Source organism: Anser anser (genome assembly GCF_964211835.1).
Source record: "Anser anser genome assembly, chromosome: 14".
In the NCBI taxonomy this organism is placed as follows: domain Eukaryota; kingdom Metazoa; phylum Chordata; class Aves; order Anseriformes; family Anatidae; genus Anser; species Anser anser.
Genome location: NC_139735.1, coordinates 10,846,272 through 10,867,905, shown reverse-complemented (window position 1 = coordinate 10,867,905; position 21,634 = coordinate 10,846,272). Strand labels below are relative to the sequence as shown.

Here is a 21,634-nt window from a genome sequence, read left to right as displayed (position 1 = left end):
TGTCCTGAGCTGGCTTCTCCTCAGAGATGATGGTCTCATTTCTGCCAGCGTGACCAAGCCGTCTGACTGCTGGTAGCTTGCTTTCACCTGCGTTGTGTTTGGGCTGAATGTGAGGCAGTGTGCTGGTGGGTTCACACCTAGAAAGGAAGCGATATCCGCGGGTTGCTGGGCTACTCGCCGTTAGTCGCAGGGGTAGCGACGGATAAGATCAGACTGCCACCGCCAAGCACGTGGGCCATGATCGCTCCCCTGCCCACAGCTTGCAGCCGGGTGTGCAAAGCTGCATCCTCCAGGTCTTTGTTCAGAGCCTCCGAAACGCACAGCACAGGAGAGGAGACCCATGTTTGGGCAGGAGACCTTCACGATACCGATTGTTTCTTCACCTTCTTCGCAGAACGAGCCCTGCCATGCTTGAGGAGCAGCTCTGCGCCCGCTCCTGGTGGCACCGGCGGTGACACCGCGGGGTGGCAGCCTGCCTGCCCTCTGCCAACGGGGGCTGTGGGTTAAGTGGATGCACAGACCCCGGGGACCACAGGGACTGCATGTCCCACGAGGGTGAACACCCTACATGCTCCAGGCTCTCGGCCCCAATGTTCTTCAGGTGCCTTCAGGGCCCCAGAGTCCTGGCAGGGCTGAGCTGGCTCGGACCCCATGTATGCGATAGCTGACCTCAGAGGGAAGCCCCACCTTCTCTCACAATATTTACTTCCCCTCCTTGGCTCTCTCCCAAGGCCCTAAGTGTATAGCAAACACGGTGGGGCACTTCTTGTGGTGTTTGGGAAGTGCTGCGCTTTTTCCCAGAACTCCACTTCTCCCCTTACACCTTGCCCCAGCCTGCCTGCCCTCCTCAGGGTTGCTTGTGGCAACTTATTAGGACACAAACTTGAGAAAAGAAAAAAAAATACAAAAAACCTATTTTGTTCTGAAACCAGCTTGAGCTGCTGTCTTGCATTTGGGCAGCAAGCCCAGGTGGAAATGGGTTTGTCCCCTGTAGTAAAGACCCAGCTGTGCGTGCCAACCAGTGTCAATTCAGCAAGCCTTCAAAACCCAGCAGAGAGGCAGGGCTCCCCTATTTTCCCTCCCTCCGTTATATGGCTTTTCCCTCGTTCCCTCCTCCCCTCCCCAGCCTGTTTGGCAGTACACAGCCCCGCTCTCACCTAAGCCTTGTAAAACTGCTCAGCGGGGCTCGGGGTGTTTACACTAGGAATTAATCCTACTGTAAGCTCCCGCCTAGGTTTTCCAAACACAGATACGTAAACTGCAGAGCAGTCAGAAAGGTCCCAACTGTTCCTACAGCCGAGCATCCCTGCCAGGGCTTCCTCCCCCAGGAAGCAGTCGTGATCCCAGCTGGGGCTGTGCAGCCCGGAGGGGGCACGATGAATGGAAAATGGGCAAGGAACTGAAATCCTGCCCTGGGGGCTCTTCTGTGTGGGTGGAGGAGTGGGGTGAGGGAGCTAATGGGGATTTCTCAACCTGCTGATTCAATGCACTTCGGGGAACGGCACTAAGCTCCTGAGTCAGTGTCTGCTGTCTCGCCCCCACTCCCAGCCCGTGACACGGCTGATTGTGGAGCCCTTTGACTCTTGCAAACAACCTTTTTGCATTTGGTTGCGGACTTCCATTTTTTTTTTTGCAGAAGTTGTGCAAATTTCCAATTGAAAAATGCAAATTTGCCCTGACAGCTTTGGGGAGGGTTGTGGGCAACACTGGGTGGAGAGCCCCCGAGCAGCAGCAGCGCATGGTGCCTCCAGCAATAGCAGCCACCTCTGGGGCTTGGCATCTGCCAGCAAAGCTGCAGGCAACCTGGGGCGAGGTCAGAGTCACTGACCCAATGTCACTAACGGAGTTGTTGTAAGGAAAGGGGAGAGAAAGTCAGCAAAGTTTTCCCAAGCAGCAGAAGAAATAGGTTTGGGCAGGTTTCTAGCTATTTGGTGAAGCAGGTTGCAATAAGCAGGCTGAAGGGACTACAGGAATGGAGGGGGCAACCAGGAGAACATGTGTAGTATTTTTCTTACCGTGATCTGAGCAGCTTGCTGAAATGCAACACCAGGAATGCTGACCAGGCCTGGCAAATGCACCCTTCTCGTTGCTTTCCCTGCCAAGGAGGACATCCCTATGTTTCCCTCACACATTGCAGAAAAGTTCTGGTTAGGAAGGGAGTGTAGGGATGCTCAGGGCTGTTGACAGTTCACATCTGTACTGTGAATATGGTTGGATTTTGGAGATACTGCCCACAGTATTATATGTGGGCCTCTGGATTCTGAGATTTTCTTGCTTCCATCTCTTCTCATGCTACAGACAATAGGATTCATCTCCTTGTCCAAAAGCCTCTTCCTCTCCATGATGGGAAGCAGTGTGGGCGTTAGAGACTGGAGGGAGGATGCTTTGTCCCCTGCACAGCATTTGTCCTCCTTCCAAAGCTTTGGGCATGCTGAAGGAGCAGCGAGGCACCTGCAAGCTTCCTGCGCTTGTGTTGTGGATGGTGCTGAGCGTGCATCGGCCGAGCAGGAACTGTGCAAGTACTGTGTGTTCTGGCTCTCCTCGCCTCTGTACTCATATGGGTTTTGTCTTGCAGGCTAAGAATAAGGAAACCGGTGCCTTAGCGGCTGCCAAAGTCATCGAAACGAAGAGCGAAGATGAACTGGAGGATTACATGGTGGAGATCGAAATACTGGCGACCTGCGATCACCGGCACATCGTCAAGCTGCTGGGAGCGTTTTACTGGGATGGCAAGCTCTGGGTAAGAGACTCACGGTGTGTGACCTGTACGGCTGCACATTTCTCTCTTGGCAGGGAGGAAATGGCTAATGCACGGTGAAGCAGAACCTCTGGAGCAGCTCGAAGCCTCGGAGTGAGCTAGAAATGACTCACAGGCCGTGCTCTGCTCGCTGCTTGAACAGGGCCTGGATTTTCCCCGCTTTCTTTGATAGGCAAACTATGTTCTAACTCGAGCTGGTTATAAATAGCCCCGGGAAGTTCAAGAGATCTTCACTGTGAGTTGAAAACCAGAGTTCGATTTTCTCCTTTTGCACCTTGTGAGGGTAGAAAAGGCAGCACCGATGAGAGCCTTTCTTCCCCACTCAGCCACTTGTTTTTGAAGGATTTGGTGGGAGGGTAACCCCACTTTTTGACTCATGCCTTAGTTCTATTTCAGCAACTGTAATGCACGATGGACAGTTGCAGCTCAATTCCCCTGGCTACGGAGGTTTGGGGACACAAAATGCAACCCCACGGGCAGCTGCAAGGGCTAGTCGTGCTGGGCTGGAACAGCAGGTTCCTGCATTATTTTCCCCAAGCCCAGCAGGTACGCTTTTTTTCACCCCATCATTTTCTGTTAATTCTTCGGCACCAGAGGACGGTTGGTGTGAAAGGTGCTTTCCTGCGTGCTGCCACGGGACAGGTGCTGGGTGCAGGGGGCTGGAGAGTTTAAGGGCACATCCCCTTAAATTGCATTTGCTGACTCCTTGGGGTAACTCCCTGTATGTGAGCCGGAGGTGTGCTTATTCAGCAGGCACCTTTTGCAATGCCACCATGCATCAGTGTCCCTTCTGACTTCAAAAAAAAAAAAAAGTATTGATGAAGCCCACGACTTCTCTGTGACATCCTGCTCGGAGGGGCTGCAGCACTTGGACCTTCTTTCTGTGCATTTTCGTGCTGCAAGGGAGAAGGGTTGCAAGTTGTTGGGAGATTTGATATTTTGACGGCTGCTAATCGTGATGCTGAGACGTGGGCATGTTAAAGCACAAAAGTAAATATGTGCTGTTCTAAGGAAGTGGAAGGCAAACATCTTTCCTAGGAGGGGACTCGGGATTTGGACAGATTGCAACTGCAGCAAAATAAATCCTGGCAAAATTAAAAAGGCAAATATATACCGAGCTTGGGTGGGAGATGGGGCTGCCTTATGTTCCCCTCTGCTCTACTGCTTCTTCCCTCCCTGCTTTCTCCTGGTCTGCCTGAATTTTGCACGCTGGCCTTGCTGAAATGTCAGCCCCCTCCCCTTTCCCTTCCACCTCCTCCCCGCAATAGGAAGCTTTGCCTTCCTTCCTGAAGGGAAAATGGATTGCAGATCTCCCCTGCTCCGCTTTTGTCTGAGCAGTGCTTTGTAATGTCATATGCTCGCCGACCTCCTAAAATTAAACTGCCTCTTTGAAGCTAATGGAACAAGAGCCTCCTGTATGAGGCTCTCCCGTGAGGGCAGGCGTTACAGCCCCGTCCATTGTTTTGGGGAGAGGATCGTCCTCTTTATTTAATTATTTGAGCGGCATTTGCATTTCAGTGCTCAGGCTGTTCTTATTAATGCTCTAGTGTTTTACTGGCTCTGAGGGAAGTAAATAAGCCAGGCTGTTATCCTGCTGGAAGGCTTCTAGTCTCTACCAGGTTGTCCCGAACCTCAAAGGCTTCTGCTTCTCAGTCACCAGTACTGCAGGGGACATAAATGCTGTCTTTCCTTGTCTAGCCTCCCCCATTCCATCACAATTTCTGCCTGTGCTGTCGTTTTGGCCAGTGCTTTCCTGCACCATTTGCAAATGGACTATCTGCGAGGTGGGTTTGTGGACCTGCGGCTCGGGCTGGGGGCACGCTTCTCGAGCAGGACCATGCTTTCTGGTTTGCTTGTGCTTGCTGCCTGGCGTGGAAAAGTGATGTTCAAAGCGAGGAAGGGGCAGGAGCCATAGCACAGCCACGCAAGGGGAGCAGACGTGCCCTGCCTCCCAGATGGCAGGAGGAGTGCTTGGGCTCTGAATAATTTATGGCTTAGTCTGTGCCACAAGCGGTCACAGCTGACGGTGCTGAGAGGGGCTCTTGCTAAATCAGTCTGTTGGCCGTTCCCTGGCTCTTGAACTAACAAGGAAAACATGTGAGGACACCTGGCCTTCAGAGGTGGCCGCTGCTGCAGGGGCTCCTCTCTGCGAGGCGGGGTGCCCGTGGGGAGCCAGGAGGGGACGTGCAATATTAATGGAGCAAAAACCTTGCGTGCAAAGGGAAGTGGTGTGTCCTGGAGCAGCTTTAAGTACATAGCACCAAAATGAAAGCAGCAAATTGCTCTGTCTTTCATACCTGATCTGCACCACGCTGAGCCCACTGAAAAGCATGGGCTGGGCTTGGAGGACCCCAGTGAGTCCCCAGAAATACAACTGGCGATGTGACAGCATCCAGCATGAAATTCCTTAGCATATAAATCCTTTGCAGAGATGCAGTGCCCTCAGCCAGGGGTTGCTGTCTCGTTCCATTCCTCCCTCATCTTCTTCTCTTTGCTTGTGGCAGAGGCTAAGCAGCCTTGTGCTGGTTGAAAACAGCCCAGTGAGGCTTGCAAAACTGCAGTGTTGGGAGCTCTCATGATTTTTCTTTTATTTTTATTATAAGCCCTGTGGCATTTGATGTTCTTTTGCATAAATCCCAGCTGCTGGAAATAGGGGCACCAAATGAAAGCTGAGAATCTTGAGCTATTAAAAAAAAAAAAAAAAAGTCTGGTGTAGCCCTTGTGGCTGGGCTACATTTTTGCTTTTTTTTTTTTTGGTGAAGGGTGATGTAGGACTTTGAAACACAAAGGCAAATACCCCTCACCCAGCATATGTGCAACTTTTTAAAGCTATTTTGCAATTGAGGAATGGGACTAAGCTATGGGTTTTGAACTCTTGGAATCAGTGGTGCTGATATCATTTAGTACATGGGAAAGAAAAACAGCAGACCTCGCGTGCCGTGTCCCTCTTGTGATTTACGGTTTCTTTGTTTTTTCTTTCCAAAACAACACAAAAAGACTGAGACCTCAGAGGAAGGGAGGGCCTTTTGATCTGCTTCTGGGTATCACTGCTGCTTCCAAGTGCCTCCTCTTGCAGACAGAGGAGCGATAAGAGGCGGGGAGGAGAGCCTCGTTTGGACTGAGGAGTTCTGGCACTCCCGCAGGAGATCTCTGCTCCCAGGACACCGTGGTGTCCCTACCCACAGCAGCAGGACAGCAGCATCCCTGGTGCACAGCCCGTCGAGATGCTCCAGCATCACGTCTGCAGCGTGCTGCAGAAATTATTCAGGCTGTTGTCTGGCCCTAGGTATTTAACGCGACTCCTCTAGTGGCTGTACAGCTTTGTTAGTGAAGCACTAGGGAATTCTTTCTTACCCCCACTCCTTTTCTATAAACCACGGTTGCTATAGCAAATGGACTTTTGAATAAACAGATGTTTCCTGGAGATCAAAGCAAAAATCACTGTACCATGCAGGTAACCCTGCCTTGCCAGAGCGTTTTGGGGACGGTTAATTTAATCAGCTTAGAGTTTCTTCTCGCTGGCCCGCTGTGTGGGTATGCAACTCGTACAGCTTGCAGATAGACCAGCTTTGTAGCTAGTCTTTGTACCTCCCTTACAAAAGCATTTTGCATTTTCTGTGGGCAGGCCCTGACCTGTTTAGCCAGGGACTTTTTGGATTGCCACCCCTTTGATATGGATGTTGACGGGAGACTTGGGCATTCTTGAAAATCCTGTATCATAAAGAAATGTTCATTATCCCATGCACTAGACTGCTGGGCTATGTAAAGCATCTGCAGCTTTTAATTCTCTTAAGTAGAAATACTTTTTCTGTAAAACAAACAAACAAAAAAAAGCTGATAACTCTGTCAGGCTCCTTAAGATTTTTATTAACGAGATGATTGCTACTTGCAGGAATGTTTTGCAGGGCAAGCAGCTGGAGCCATGGCTGGGTGCAGGCAGCAGACCCCAGCACGGGGTTGCAGTAGCAGAACAGGGCTCTGGGCTTCGGCCGTCCGTCCCTGCGTGCTCCGAAAGCTGTTCGTGTGCCTTTACAGTTTCACTTGGCAGGAGCTTTGCAGTCCAAACTGGCCCTTCCTGCTTGGCCTCACGCTCTTGAAGCTTTGTACCGAGCTTCCTCCCCGAAAGTGCTCGGACAGTCGCTTGCAGCTTGCAAGACCCAAACCCTGCGTGGTGTTTGAGAGCAGCACAGCCCCCCGTTTGAGAGCAGCACAGCCCCCCGAGCACAGCTCTGCTGTCGTGCTCGTCGTGGCTGCCATGACGCTGTGTCTGTGCCGACGGGGTCGCACCTCACTGCAGAAACACAAAGCAATGCCACAACTGGGAGCTTTGTTAAGTACCTGGCCAGCCTCTTACAGGAACAAGCCTTGCCTTTCTCCTCCTCCTTTTCCACAGCGACAGAAACTTAAATTCATGTCAGTTTTGGCTGCAAAACAGTCTCTGTAACTTCTGCAGGGGATGGGTAGACAAGGAGAAGATGCGTGCAGATGTTGCTGCTCGAGCTGTGTCTTCAGCAGCCGGGACTCAGCAGGTGGGTGTCTGGGGGTAAATCCTCCCTCCCTGCCTCCTGCCTGCAAAGCAGGAAGGCTGATCTCTGCCTCTCCCTTACCCAGGTCTTTTGCTGCCTTTCCCAAAGCCGTGGAGCTCTAGGTTGCCTCCTGTCCTCCTCGCTGCTGTAAAGCTGGGCAGCACATTGCACGACAATATCTGCTCCATCTTGTGAATGTGAGCAAAGCTTTTGGGCTCCTGGCAATTCTCTGGAGATCCTGGGTAGAACTGGGGCCTTCTGTTGAAGCAGGGATTGCCATGGAGCGATTCTGATCAAGCACCAGAAATGATTTATGCAGCAGGCGAATTACCATAGCAAAGCCAAGTTCAAGAGCGCTACTACAGGTAGCAACACGACAACACAAACTAGAAAAGGAGCCTTTGTGTATCATCCTCTGTAGAGGATAACGTTGCAAGAAAAGGTTATTGAAGCCCTCATAATGCCTTGTGATTACATACCCTTGTCATATATATGCTGCAGAACGCTTTTATAAAAGAGACTAAGTGTCATTATCCCGGTTATTAAAAGGGAGAGCTGAGGCACAGACAAGAATTTGCCTAAAATTTACCCAGCAGGTAAATGGTACCTGGGAATAAGTCCTGTGTGCTGCACCCCACTCCAGGGTTATAACCATGAGGCCATAGATTTATGAAAAAAAGGTGGCAGACAACAAGCCTATAGGCAAATTCTCTTTCAAAGCTTTTTTAAAACTTTGTTTAGAAATGAATCTCAATGAGCCACAATCCCACTGGGCTGGCTTACCAAGGGAAATGCTAAGGAACTACGTTTGCATTTAAGTGAATATTTAAGAGCTACCTGTGTATAGGAGGCAGCGCCTTGAAGCCCAGCTATGCCCTTGAACGAGTGATAGGCTACAGTTTTAGAGGCTGGTTTCTCTTTTTTTTTTTCTTCAGATATAGCCTGAAAGTTTTCATCTGGGAGGGAGGGATGTCACTCCACAGACCTCATGGCCTGGGATGGTTTCCGTTGGCTTCAAAGCCCTCACTGGAACAGTTAAGCAGCGATATTCTCATCCTCTGCGATGGATCCAGGCACCTTCTGGGGATGAGCTGAATGAAAAATTGCTTGTAGGGAGAGGCCAGGCAAGAGCGGAAAACCTGCCAAGTCCTTTGCCCCTCCTTCAGTGAGGTGTCCTCACGGACAGGCAGCCAGGCGCTGGCACTGCTGGCTGTTCATGAGGCTTGTCCCGGGTCAAACTCCACCTCTCACGGTGAGCTCTGCCCTCCTGGAAGGCATCGACTATCTCAGGTGCTGGCATGGACTTGGGGCACTTGAGGTCACTGAATTGTCTCACTGAAGAAGCAAATTTGCTTCTGAGCTATCTATATTTTAAACAACTTTGCGCTTTTTGCTTCCCGTCCAATGATAAATGTGAGCTGAGTGGCCTCAAAACACTGATTAACCTGGTGAGAGAAGGGGGATCCCACCCGCTTTGCCCCATGCCTGGGCAGAGAGCCATTGCCTCGGTGTTCTTCTGGTTTCTATAGCAAGGGAGAACACCGGCCTTACTCCCCGCTCCGCGGAGCAGCCAGGCGTGGTGCTGGGAGCTGCTCAGCCTCATGCGTGGGTTGCTGGATGAGCCCCTCGTCCCCGCAGGCAGTGCTCATAACGACCCTTGTGCAGCACGCTTCACCCTTCCTGCAGCACTCGCTGTCCAGCTGCCACCTCGCTGCCCGCGTTTCTTGCCCACCACTATTCCTGGATCCTCGTCCCTCTGGGACACCGGTTAGGAAAGTCGGGAATAGTGAATCCAGTGGGATTAGTTATCGCCCTTATCAAAAGTAACAAAACGCTCTGTGTGGTTCTAGCGAGGGGAAGGATGCTCTTTGCGATGTCAAAACCACGTGGTTAGCCTAAAAGGGGTTCTCACTTGCTCTGCCAAAGTTCCAGTAGGAATAGCAATATTCCTGCCAGCCGGGGGGAATTAGTTCAAGGAAATATTTGGTCATCTTGGAGTGATTTAGATGTGAAAGAATTCATCCCCTGTCTCCCTGCGATCACCAGGAAGCTCTGTGTTTCAAGAGGAGCATGCAGTGCTTGCTGGCTTTGCTCTCGATAATGCTTTGCTGTTCCAAAATTCCCCAGGACATGGGTTTCCTTGTGCCCTGCATCTTTCCCTCGCTGGTTACAGAGACAGACCTTTTTTATTCCAAATATTTTTAATATTTTACTCTGTAAGTTATTTTGTTCAGAAGAAGGAGAGGGGGGAAAAAAAAAAAAGGTTTATTATATTTAAAGTCTCTGAATGGTATCCTTGTCTATAAGGAAAATTGGCAAGCTGGGAACTTTCTCTTACAGAGATCTAATTATTTCACTTCCACCTACAGCATACTTGCCGTGTCAGGCGAGCTGTTGACATTTGTTCTCTGTGGTAGCAATGAGGGCTTCTGCATTGTTCGATGGCAGAACCAGCGTGTGCTGTGGCTGAAGGGGGGCTCTGCGGGTGCTGGGGCTCTGCGGGTGCTCGTTTGTCCGGGGCTGGTGAGCGATGGCTCACAGGTAACCCCGCCGTGCTACGTTCACCTCCAGCCCTTTGGCGTGTGCTGGGTGAAAAGCCTTGGGCAGGAGGGGCAGAAGGCAGGCATGAGCATGGGGCTGTCAGCTGCCTCCTCGCTCTGCTGTGCGGTGGAGGCTCGAGCCCCGGGCTTCGGATGGAGCAGGGCTGTGATAGTGGGATGGGTGCTCAATGTGCTTGTAAATAAAGCCTCGCCGAGCAGCACAACCCTTGACTGGAAGGGGAGGGTAGATGGGGCCAAACGATGTTCAAAAACCGCACCTGCCCCTGTGTGACGGGGAGAGGCAGGCTGTGTGCGCTCCCACAGCCGTTTTGGGAAGGCTGGCCTGGAGTCACCGCTCCCATCTCCTCTCCCAGCCTGCAAAGCAGCATAGCTTCAGAGTTAACCGCTGGAACTTGGGTCAGATGTCAACCAGACAGAGTAAAGGACATGCCCTTTGACCGTCGCTAAATGTGGTTTCTGTGCCTAAATATATCGCTTTGTTCTTTCCATCGACGGAGAGCAGCTCTGTCCTGTGGGGTTTGTTTTGGTCACAGCTCGAGCTCCTTTCTCAGCACTTGGAGGTGTGCGGTCATGAACAGCTTTCTCTGGGGCCACGAGGACGGGCTCAGCCTGCCAGCCTAGGGGATGGGATCAGCTGTGCCTTCCTGAGGTCCACATCTGTCATTTGTCTGGGTGGCTTTGGGGCAAATGGCCATCAATGTTCTCCTTGCTCCACCTTGTATTTGCTGCTGCCAGTGCGTCTGGACCAGCGGTGTCCTCTCCACGTGTTTTGTGCAGATCTTGGTCCCCACCCAGATGCTCCTGATCCTGCCAGAGACCTCGCAGAGCTGCAGTAATGAGCAGAGTTTGAGAAAGCAGCTAGCTGTTGCATCTCTGCCCTTTATTTTCCATGCCGTGTGTTACAGGGCTGAGAGGCAGTGTAGGACGCCAGCTGCAGCAAGCTCCTGGGTGACTTCGTTATCAAAAAAATGTCTCGGAAAGCTGGAATTCAGAGCCCGCTGAATGACTGTCAAAGGAACAGAGGAGGAAACCTTCCGCTCTTCTGGAAACAGCCCCGAGGGCTGCAGGAGGATGCTTTTCAGGATTGCTCCATCCCTGCCTCTGAGTCGAGACCAAAAGCCCTGGGGACCGTCTGGGCCCTCTGCTTCCCCCCGCTCTGACAGGGCTGGGGAAGAGCCTGTCTCGCCTGCGCCCCATGTGCCGCTGCTCCCCGAACCTCATCGCAGACGGGGAGGTCTAGACAGCTTCCTCCATCCCTCCTGTCCCTCCCCCGGCACCTCCAACGCCAGGAGAGTCATCCTTTGTCAAGGGTGAAACGGTGCCAGGGTTGGCTCCGTGGGGAGCCTCCGGGAAAGTCGGTCACCCCCGGGCTGGCCGTGCTGAAGGGAGGCTCTGTCCTGCGCCGAGGCCAGGAAATGTTTTTGGTGGGTTGGGGCGGCTCACAGAGGGGCACTGTGCTCCCCAGGTGGGCTCCCCACGCACAGCAGGGTGGGGTGGGGGCTCGCCTGTGCGTTTGCTGTGCAGAGCAGGGTTGGAGAAGGGGGAGGAAGGCGCCGGAGGCTGCGACACCCTTGCTGGTGGCGGAAGGGCGGTGCCGGGTTTCGGGGCTGAAGCCTTTGTGGTTGCAGCGCAGCCCTTGGCCGGCTGCCCCTCGGAGCAGGGCTGGGGGCTCTGCGGGGGGGACCAACCCCGTGCATGTCCCCAGCCCGTGTCCTGCTGCATGGATAGCAGCAGGGACTGGCAGCGAGGGGGAAAAAGCTCTGCAGCTGCAGAAGCAAGTTGCTCAAGGCAGTGTTCTGCTCAGCTCGGGCGGTGGCACAGGCCTTGCGGTTTTTACCCGAGGTGATGCTGCTCGGGACTGCCTACGCTGCGGCGGGAGGAGGTCACAGACTTCCCTTTTTGGGCAGTCCCCGCGCAGAGGAGAGGGGTCTGCTCTCTCGCTGCAGGCTGAAAAGCAGCTTTGTAGAAGTCTGTGTCGTGGGGTGTCTCGCTCCTTCCTTCCCCCCTGTGCCTCCTGGGACAGCCGCGAGCAGGGGCTGGCTGTGGGGCTGAGCCAGGCCGTGCAGCCCCACACCTCCTGCGTGAGCGTGGAATTTGAGTCGCTCACCTGGGTGTGCTGGGAGGAAAGAAGTGGAGCAGTGCCCGAGGGCGTTGGGATTCTCAGTGGCAACCCGTTACCTGCTCTGCACCCTCCTCGCCCTTCCTTTATGTCAGGCAGCTCAGCTCCTCTGCACCACGAGAGCCTGGAGGCAGCTGGAGCCTCTGACTTGCTCAGGCTCTTTCTTCCTTTCTCTCTTTGTTTCCCTTTTGTTGTGTTTCTGCTGAATGTGAAAGATTTCTTCCGACTCGCTCTGCCCCCACCCTCCGCTGTTTGCCTTTTCTTCTGCTTTTCCTGGAAGCGGGTGGGCCATGCCAGGAAGGCGCTGCCCGCGCCGAGGTCTGCTGCGCGGCGTTACCCACGCCTGCCGGCTCCGTCCTCGTGCCAATCCCTGCCGGCAGGCAGGTCAGGGTGGGCAGACTCAAGGAAACCCTGAGAAAGCAGAGATGGAAAAAACTGAGCTACAGCATCGCCGTGGGAGCCTTGTGCCCACTCAGCATCCTGGAGAAAAGGGAAGGTGGAAAGGGTGGGATCACTGGCAATGGGGAAACCTGAAAAGCATTTTGCTTTAGTGACTCGGTCTATAAACAGAGCAGTTTACTCTGCCACATACACATTTCTTATTCCCCTGGTCCTTCTGCAGCAGTACAAGGCAGGAGAGCTGGTGGCTGTGCAGGAGGGCAGCGCCACCACAGTACGCGGGTGACGGTGGCAGCACGGGGTGCAGGGTGCTGCATGTTGCCTTCTTCCCAGCAGCAGGCAGTCAGCTACACAAACCAAATGAAGCCCTTCCCTGCAGATTGCAGAGGAAATTGCTGAAGAACTTCAGTTTTGAAGTAGTGTCAGGGCCCTGCAGTGTGGGTCTGGCGGCAGAAGGATCCTGGGGACACAGAAAACCTCCCATGCCTGCTGATGCACAGGGCACAGCGTGAAGGGAGGTGGCTGCGGTGCTCTGGAGCAATAAAGCAATGTGCAAGCAATGTGCAACTGCAAAAGCCACACCACAGCAAGAACCTCTGGTGCATTGGGAGTAAATGTGCTGTCAGCCGAGGGCTCCTCCATCCCAGAGGGACCCGGTGGCCTCCCAGCCCAGCCTGGTGTGCTGCTGGGAAAAGCCTGGCTGCCCACGGGCCACTGCTGCCAGAGATGAGCTGCCCCCAGCTTTCCCAGCTGATTCTTTTTTCTTTTTTTTTTTCCCTTTTTTTTTTTTTTTGTGACTAGAAGAGGCATTTCTCCAGTCCACTGTTCCAGAGGGAACAGTTCATGGGCCTCTGCCCTCTGACATGCCAATTGGCTGAGTAAGGAGCTTGGCTGAGGGTGTGTCCTCTTAATCCTGCCTCAGCTGCAAACCTCAGTAAAAGTTCAGGGACATCAGCTGTCCCACCCCGGGCAACCACGCAGTGTTTGGTGAAATACCCTTCGAGATAAGATTTTCTCACTCTTTGTCATGTCACAGAAAGTTCCACGAGTTCCGACACACCCAGGGCAGAGCCCGTCCTGGGAGGAGCGTGCCAGCTCCGTGTCCTACCCAGGGGGGCAGCAGTGCCTCCGCAGGAGATGCCATTTACACTTTGGTACAAAGCTGCAAAGGTCTCTGATCCATCCACAGCGTGTTTATTTTCCAAGCTGGTGTCCCCCTGCCACCTTGCCCCAGGAGAGGGCTGGAGGGAACATCTGCCGCAACGTTGGACCTCCAAAGTCACATCTTGCTTGTGCAAAACGCGCGGTGCACCTTGAACACCTGCATCTTTAGGAGCACTTTAATTTAATACATTGTGTTTTCATACAAATACACATATGCTTATCCTTCTAGGGAACACCACGATCGCTGGACCCACTGCTCGGGCTGTGGTACGGAGGTTTGGGAGGGCGGGCTCCTTCCTGCGTCTGCAAACCGGGTGCCCAAATCCGTTGCTGTGCGTGCAGCTCGCGCGTCCCCGCTGAGCTGCGCACCAGGCGGGTTTCTTGGCCGTGCTCTCAGAGCTGAGCTCTGCTGGGCTCTGGCTGTGTGGAAAGGCAGCCGGGCGTTGCTTTTTTTCAGTGGCAGGCGCTAACGATGAATAATATCTGCACATGCCTGTGATATGCATTTGCAACCGCCTTTGGGCTTATAAATGCACTTCTGGTGTGTTATTTTTACCTATACATTTGGTGCGGAGGCAGGGGGGAGAGCTGGTGCTGCTGCTGCTTCCCCTCCGGAGCGGGTGCAGCAGGCGGGCTGAGGAAGTCCCTGGATTTCTTGCATGGAGGAAGTCGTTACAAACAGGATGTTTGCCCCAGGCTGCTCGCTGGAGACCCCGCAGCTGGCGCTCAGCCCCTCTCAGCCAACTCCTGGGCCATGCGGCTGCACACCCAGCTCCCGTTAGTTGGAAGGAGCTGCTTTTGAGGGTATCTGCATCAGGGCCGAGACCCCCATGGGTCTCCAATCTGTGGCTCACAAGACTGCAGGAGTAAATTCGGGGCCAGGTGTGTGCTGTGCAGTGGTGCTGGGGCTCTGCAGCAAGCCCTGTCCCCATGTCTCACCCGTCGTGGGGAGAAGGCTGAGGGCAGCTGGGCACCGGGCTGGCACGGGGCTGAGAGGCAACGTGCAGCACCGAGATCAGCACTGCCACTAGGGAGGACTGATCCAGCTGTGCCTTGGAGGCATGTAAATAAAGGTGTAGTGCACCCATGAATTAAGGAACATGAAAACAGCCCTAAGTGAAGCATTAACCCGCAGCCCCAGCCCTCGGGTCCATCTCCTCACTGCACAGGCTCTTGCCAACAGCTCTTTTTTATATTGTGCTTGTTCCTCATTGCAGCCAGCACAGCAAGGTGCCCACCCTGGGTGTCAGGTCCCACCTGACTGCTCCCCTGCCTTTTCCCTGCACGGCAGGCCTCCAGCCTGCATGCGGAGAAGGCTGCATGCTGCAGATACCAGGCCTGTGCCCCTACCTGGTTTGAAAGTAAAGCTTTTTTTGAACTGGCCCTGCTCCTGAAAGGAAGGTTTGTGTGTGTGAACTATAGGATTGGGAGTTGGATTTATTTAAATCAGGATTTCTGGGTTGAAACGAGCCCGTTACGTTTTTTTGGATGTTCAGACTATCTAGCCACACCCGTAATTATTCTTTGGCATCTCTGCCCTTGTTGAAAATGCATATTTTTAAATTTCCCATATTTTCCATATTCCCAGTGCCTGGCTTGCAGCCCACTGTGCCTGCATAAACTCATGCTGTTTCAGAGGTACTGATTTCCCTAACATTCTCATCGCCAGACTGCGAACCAGAATGAAGCTCAATGGAGATGAAATGCAGCCCACGCTGATCCAGAGCGGGGTCTGGCATGCTCAGCCCTTCCCCATGGAGAAGCTCAGCCTCCGTGTCCAGAGCCCCCTCCCGCTGTGCTGGCACCTGTGCCTCGGGGCACGAGACCTCAGCACCCACCCTGCTGGGCTGTCGCTGAGCTGTCTGCACCCTGTTTCCCCCAAAATAAGTAAAGGTACAAGCTGGAGGATCTGCAGAAGGAGCTTTGGGGAATGCCAAGGATTAGCTGGGATGCACAAAGAGCTGTGAAACTGTTGAGCATTTGCAACAGAAGTACCCGAGTCACCTGGATGCCGTGTTAGCAGCTGATTTGAACTGGGTTGCTTGAAGTTTTGGGACTCCTGAGGCTGCTGAGATTTGAGAGCTGAGCCTGGTAGCATGGAAGAGCTTCTTCTCAGGTCTCCTCTACTGGTTGAACTCAGGGAGGCTGTTGCTTGAACCAAGGGACTCCCCCTCAGGCAGGAGATTCCCGAGGAGCCTGGCTCCAGCGGGAGCAGGAAGGGATTGCTTCTGCGGGATGAGTAAAGCTGCAGCTGTGGCTCAGTGATGAGGCAGGATAATTTGCACGGACAGGTTTTAGGCCAGACAGGCAGTGCAGAGAGGTGATGCTTGCGCTTACAGGGGATCAGGTCTGCGCTGCGTTTGGGTGGGGACCCCAGCACATAGCACATAGGCGGTGGCAGGAGGCAGTTCTTGCCTTTGCTAGTGACATGCTGATGCAAGGTATAAACTCAAGCTGGAAAAAGTGCGGTAACAACATCGCCTGTTACCGAGAGGGCTCTGCTGGCTTCCTCCCTGCCAGACTTGTGCTCAGCTCTGAGTCAGTGCAGATTTGTTCTCCTGGTTTTCAAATAGTTTAAACCTATTCCCACTTGCTTCTCTCCATCTGCCTGTTCCCCCAGCTGCTCAAAACGCTTCCCTGCTCCTGGCCTCTGGTTGTTCTTCTCGGCTTCCTCCTCCAGTGCCTGTGCAATGCTGCCCAACCTGTCTGCAGTTCCCCTCTCAGCATCGCCTCCCCTCTCGCTTCTGGACCGGGGCCGATTCTCATGGCACGCTTGGAGGTGTGCTGCATCCCGGCAGGGAGTGCCGGATCCTGCTGCCCCTTCTCCAGAACAAAGTCTTCCACCGCAGCCCACATCAGGAAAATACATTTCCCGTGTCCACGTGTAGGAACTGCGGGACGAAAGGCTGGGCTGTGGCTCGCCCGTTGCTGCAGGGTGAGGCCATGGGAAAGAGGGAGCTTGGACCTCCTCCCTCAGCCACTGGTGCAGAGCTCGGATGGAGCAGGGCTGAGCTACGTGACCTCCCCTCGAAGGGCAGTTTCGGCTCAGGGAGCCGTGCTGGTAGACATCTCCTTCGCTGCATTCAGTCCTCGTCCTCACGGCGACCTCTGGCATTTCACCTCTCCGGTATGTCGCCCCGAGTCGCTGCCACGAGGAACAGAAGAGCTTGTCAGGGCATTAGGCTGTCAAGTGTCTCTTGTCCCTCTTAACCCTGGGCTGTTTGAATTGTTTCCTTTGCTTATCTGAGCGACCCCATCTGGGGTCAGCACCGAGCTGTCCCTGAGGAAGGATCCGACCGAATTGCACAGAAGCAGGGGACATGGGTGCGTGCTCTGGGCAAGCCTGTGCATCGGCGATGTGAGGACTGGGGGGCTGCACCTCGCAGAGGGCCATGTCCCAGGTCTCACACCGAGGGACTCAGCCCCCTGGGACCTGCATCCCGAGTGCCTAAGGGTGCCTGCAAAGAGCTGATGCTCCTGAGTGCTTCATGCCGTGGTCTCTTGGAGGTGCTGATAGCCAGGGGAAAAGTGGGGACAGGCAGGCGAACATGGGAGACTGGCAGGGCTCTGCTCGTGTCCCTTGGAGACAAACAGCAACAATCTGGCCAATGTTCTCGACCTCTTTATTGACATATTTTTCCCTCAAATTGCTCAAAGTCAAGAGAGCAATGAACTACTGAGTAATGGAGGGGAAAAAAAAAAACAAAACAAAAAAACAAAACCCAGACCCAAGCAGCCCTCCCCATCTCTTATTCACCAAACAAAATCCTGCCTGATTTCTCCCCGCCACGTCAGCTCCCAGCTATGACAGCTATCTCATCCTGTTGGCAAGGCCACGCATCTCTGGAGCAGCCCTCGCTCCAAAATGCTATCAAAAAAGTTGTAAACAAACGCAGCGAGCGGAGCTGGGGGCGACTGCTCCGGACGGGCCTCCAGGTAGGGCAGCGAGGCCAGGTGCCGCCGCTGGGGCTGCGGGGTGCTCTGCACCCCGGGGTGCTGCGGGCAGCCTCTCCCAGCTGGGTGCTGTGCAGGATCAGGCTCTGGGACTGGGGTGATGGCTCGTGCTGGGGATGTGCCCCCGGGGAGGCACGAGGAAGGCGTTGAGGTCTGCACGGTGTGAAGGGGCAGCTTTGCCACGCGGGGAAGAGGCAAAACGAACGCTTTCGTTTCCTCATCCCTACCCTGCGGGCTTTTGCTGGGGACACCCAGCCCTGACTGTAATTCCTCTGTCTTTGTTTTCGCAGATCATGATCGAGTTTTGCCCGGGAGGGGCGGTGGATGCCACCATGCTGGGTGAGTGCCGCGCTCCGCTCCGTGCTGCCCCTGCTGCTCCCAGCCCCGTGCCCGGGACATGCTCTGCACTCGGGGCGATGCCCACGAGCATCCAGCTTTGGGCATGCTTCCAGGTTTAACCTGAAGGCAGCAGACAGCTCAGCCTCTCCAGCTACTGTTTCTCTCCCATGAGTTTGCATATTTTCTTACCTGGAGCACGAGGTGTGGCATCCCCTGGGTGTTTCCTGAGCTATTTTTGATGTCCTTTTGTGATTTAAATGCTGCTGGGATCAGCAGATCACAAAGCATGGGGGAGAAGGGAGAGTCTGACTGAAGGGGGAAGGAGGCTTTTAATATTTATTGGCTTGAGGGTGCTCGGGATCCTGTTCCCACAGCTCCCCGGGGAGGGCACTGGGGCTGAGGCTCTGAATGTAGGCACCCATCGTGGTGATTCCCTCAGGATGCCCTTGCTGACTTCTCCGTATGGTATCGGTCATCTGGGGAACCAGCCCAAGCATCCAAACAAACTGCAGTTTGCAGTAATTCCAGGAATCTTCCCGTTTTTAACTCCTCCCTTCCATGTAGAACCGCTGGGACTGGGAGCGGGTGGGTGTGCCCCAAAGCCACCCCGGGGCTGTGGGGACACGGGGAGGTGACGGGGAGGTGATGTTCCCTCCTGGAGGGCAGCACAACTCCCAGCTCCCATTTGTGGGAAGCCCCTGGGCCAGAGCCATGACTCCAGGGGGTTATTCCCTTTCAGGCCTCAGATATTTCCTAAGGCGTCACTTTCTCTTTATTTCCAAGAAAAGTGAAGCTGGACCCAAATTTATTGGTTTTGGTTCAGCCCCTAAAATGTGTGCCTCATTTAGGGAACTTCTTAACGATGGGTTCAGATCACTGCAAGTAAAAGTACCTGTGCTGAAGTGCTGAAGGAAGCAGCGCCTTCCCCCTGGAAAACCTGAGCAGGAGTGCCCTGTCCCGTGGGACACCAAAATCCCCTCGGCACTTTCCTGGGGCCATGGCACTCGGTTCCTGGAGGACCTGGGAGGTGGGGTGGGAGAAGGGCACGTGGGGAGTTGTGAGCCAGGCCTGGCTGAGTGCTGTCACCTCCCAGCCGAGGGGCACCACGAGCTGGGGGCTGCATTAACTGAGTTACCAGAAGGTTGCCCACTTGCTGGGTCCATCCATCAGCCCCCACCCCAGATATGGAGCTCAGGTGGCTGGAGTCAGCTGAGGTTTGTTCTGCTTTTGGCACACTCTGTGGTACGTTTGGCCACCATACAGGGTGTATATGCACAGCCCAGGGCTTGCAGAGGGAGGGAGGAAGGCTCGGCCGACGCTCACCACCTGGAGGTTTGCTGGGTGGCAGAGCCGTTGCTTTGGAAAGTGGCCTCAGGTGGTGAAGGTAGCCAGGCAGAGCTCAGCAGGGCAGTTGTGCCAGTGGTTGCGTGTCCCTGCAAACTCCAGAGAAAGGGAGGGACAGAGTGGGATGATCTGGGTGTGCTGGTACCTGCTGCCACCAGAAAACCATCTCGGAGCAGTGGGTGGGAATCACACACTGGGATTTGGCCCCGCTGCCTCCTGCAGCTGAGCTCGGCTCCCTGCTTTGTGCAGCACCATCCCCTCGTGTCCCCGTGCTGGGTGGGACCCAGCTCATCTGCAGGGTCCCATTTGCCAAACTTACAGGGACCTCACCGTGCTGCAGTCCCCCCACGGGCTCGCTTGCCTCTCATCCCCACCATCGGCTGCTCCTGGACCAAGCGGCTTGGCCGCGCATCCCTGGGAGGGAGCCGTGAACCAGCAGCTCCAAGCTGCCAGCGTTGGCTTTGAGAATAAATTACCCTAATGAGCTGATTTACATTGGTCTCCCGCTGCTTTGACACACAGACAGCAGTTTTTAAACGGTCTGCTGGGTAGCCCGTGCCCTGCTGCTGCTCAGGTGGAGCCCAGCCCAGATCCCCATCCCATTTACCTGCCCTGCCTCTCCCAACAGAGCTGGACCGGGGCCTGACCGAGCCCCAGATCCAAGTGATTTGCCGCCAGATGCTGGAAGCCCTCCACTACCTCCACAGCAAGAAGATCATCCACCGGGACCTGAAGGCGGGCAACGTGCTCCTCACCCAGGACGGGGACATCAAGCTGGGTGAGCGCAGGGGAGGCGCGGGCACTCGCTCGGTGAGCGGCCGTCGGTGACGGTGGTGCTTTTGGGGCCATTTCATGCTAAGGTGCCACGGGAGGCTGCTGTGGGCACTGTATCTCAGCAATCGGCTGTGCCCAAATGTGGCTGGGATTGAGGGATGCTCTCTGCAGGGCTGGGACTGTGCGTGGGTTTCACAGCCCTGCCTCTTGTCTGCTGAGCTTGGGCAGGAAAGGATGGGGAAAAACTTATTTTTACATGGGGGGGGCTGAATCCACCATCAGGCTGTGCTCAGCTGGGGAGTTCTCTTAATAGCTGCTGCAAACAGAAATGTGATGTTGCTTTCTGTAACCCGGCAGGGGTTAAAGACAGTTGGGAAGGAAATGGTTGGGAAGAGTGGAAGCTCTGCTGCCTGGTCCTGAGCAGGCAGTCGGGGTCAGCTCTCAAACACACTGCCCCACAGATAGGTCAGTGGGAGAGGAGATGGGAAAGGGGCCATCGGTGTCTCCCTCCTCGGGGATCCCAGCCCATGTGTACCCCACGTGCTGGCATCAGGAAATCACTGCGATGAATGTCCCCAAACACAGGCGAGCACAGCACCGTGGTGTGGGGGCTCTGCGCTAAACCACGGGAGAGAGGAGACACCCCCCAGCCCCAGCCAGAGCCTTGATGGACTTTTTCTTTCATGAATTTGTTTAATCACGTTTTGAACTTGATTTTTATGTGTTTTGGCCTGCCGAGCATCCTGTGAAGGGTGCCAACTGGCAGGGCTGGGAGCTGGAAGAATTCGTCTTATCTCCAGAGCAGGTCTGGTGGTGACAGGGCGAGTTATGCCAAAGGGTGGCCTTGCCAACTCGCTACAGGTCTGAGTTCAGCTCATGTCCAGCTAGCTGCTGGGGGATGAGAAGGCAGCTTTGTCTTTGGGGTCTGATCAGAAAGGTGCAAATCCCTTTTAGAACCTGCCAAGGGGTGCAAGCAGCTGTGGGTGTTCATGAGATGTGTCTGTGGGTGCCAATGGAGACTCAGGGGTGGCCTGTACAGCAGGAACCCAAGCACAGCCCTCCCAGGATGATGGAGACCTTCCTGCGACCATGGGCTGTGCTCTGCCATACGAAATGCTCTGCTGGGTTGAGCCAACGGGGACCCACAGTCAGGGAAGCCCTGGGCCCAGGGTGCGGATGGACAGCAGCTCCTCTGAAGGTCACCAGGGATGTCGTGGAGAGAAGACCGACATGGGGTGGGCTCAGTACCCACCTCAGGTCTTAATGGGTTGGGTTGGCTTCAGCAGCTGTCTGTAGGAGGACAAAGTCAGGGAACGGCATCACACAGTACAGGCTTGAAAGGGAGGCAAAGAATATAACAGTGCTTTGGTTTTTCGGGTGTAAAATGAGACTTTTTGCTACGAAATAGTAGTGCCGAGAGAAATTTGTCATGGAGCTGCTTTTGTTTGTGGAAAAGGTCTCAACTTCCCCGTAAATATGTAGGGTTTGGGTTACAGCAGGGGTGGCTTGTTCTGGCCTTGTATCGTACATGGGAGGGAGAGGTCCCTGGTGGCTGCGTACCCAAAAGCAAATTGAATTTCTGATGCTCAGCTTAGAGGAAACAGCACATTGTATCATGTTCTTTCTTTAAATGTGTGTTTGCTTTTAAATCTGCATTTCAGCCAAGTGTGCTAATTCAGAAGGGCCTTTCAGTTTT

The 21,634-nt window shown here is 54.3% G+C and overlaps 1 protein-coding gene and 1 long non-coding RNA gene across 3 annotated transcripts in view; both read left to right on the top strand.

Moving 5' to 3' along the window:
- STK10 (serine/threonine kinase 10) overlaps positions 1-21,634 on the top strand; it is a 48,199-nt gene that overhangs the window by 9,290 nt on the left and 17,275 nt on the right. Inside the window, exons 2-4 of one of the 2 annotated variants that reach the window (XM_083799284.1) lie at positions 2,576-2,740; positions 17,772-17,820; positions 19,793-19,942. In XM_083799284.1, the coding sequence (XP_083655410.1) occupies positions 2,576-2,740; positions 17,772-17,820; positions 19,793-19,942 (364 nt within the window). Of the gene's footprint in view, positions 1-2,575; positions 2,741-17,316; positions 17,464-17,771; positions 17,821-19,792; positions 19,943-21,634 lie in introns of those variants that run through there. The other variant, XM_083799285.1, reaches the window with a different exon arrangement.
- On the top strand, positions 2,748-8,240 carry LOC310881727. The gene is made up of 3 exons (XR_014572523.1): positions 2,748-6,044; positions 7,212-7,287; positions 8,220-8,240. It is a non-coding gene; the product is annotated as an uncharacterized lncRNA (long non-coding RNA).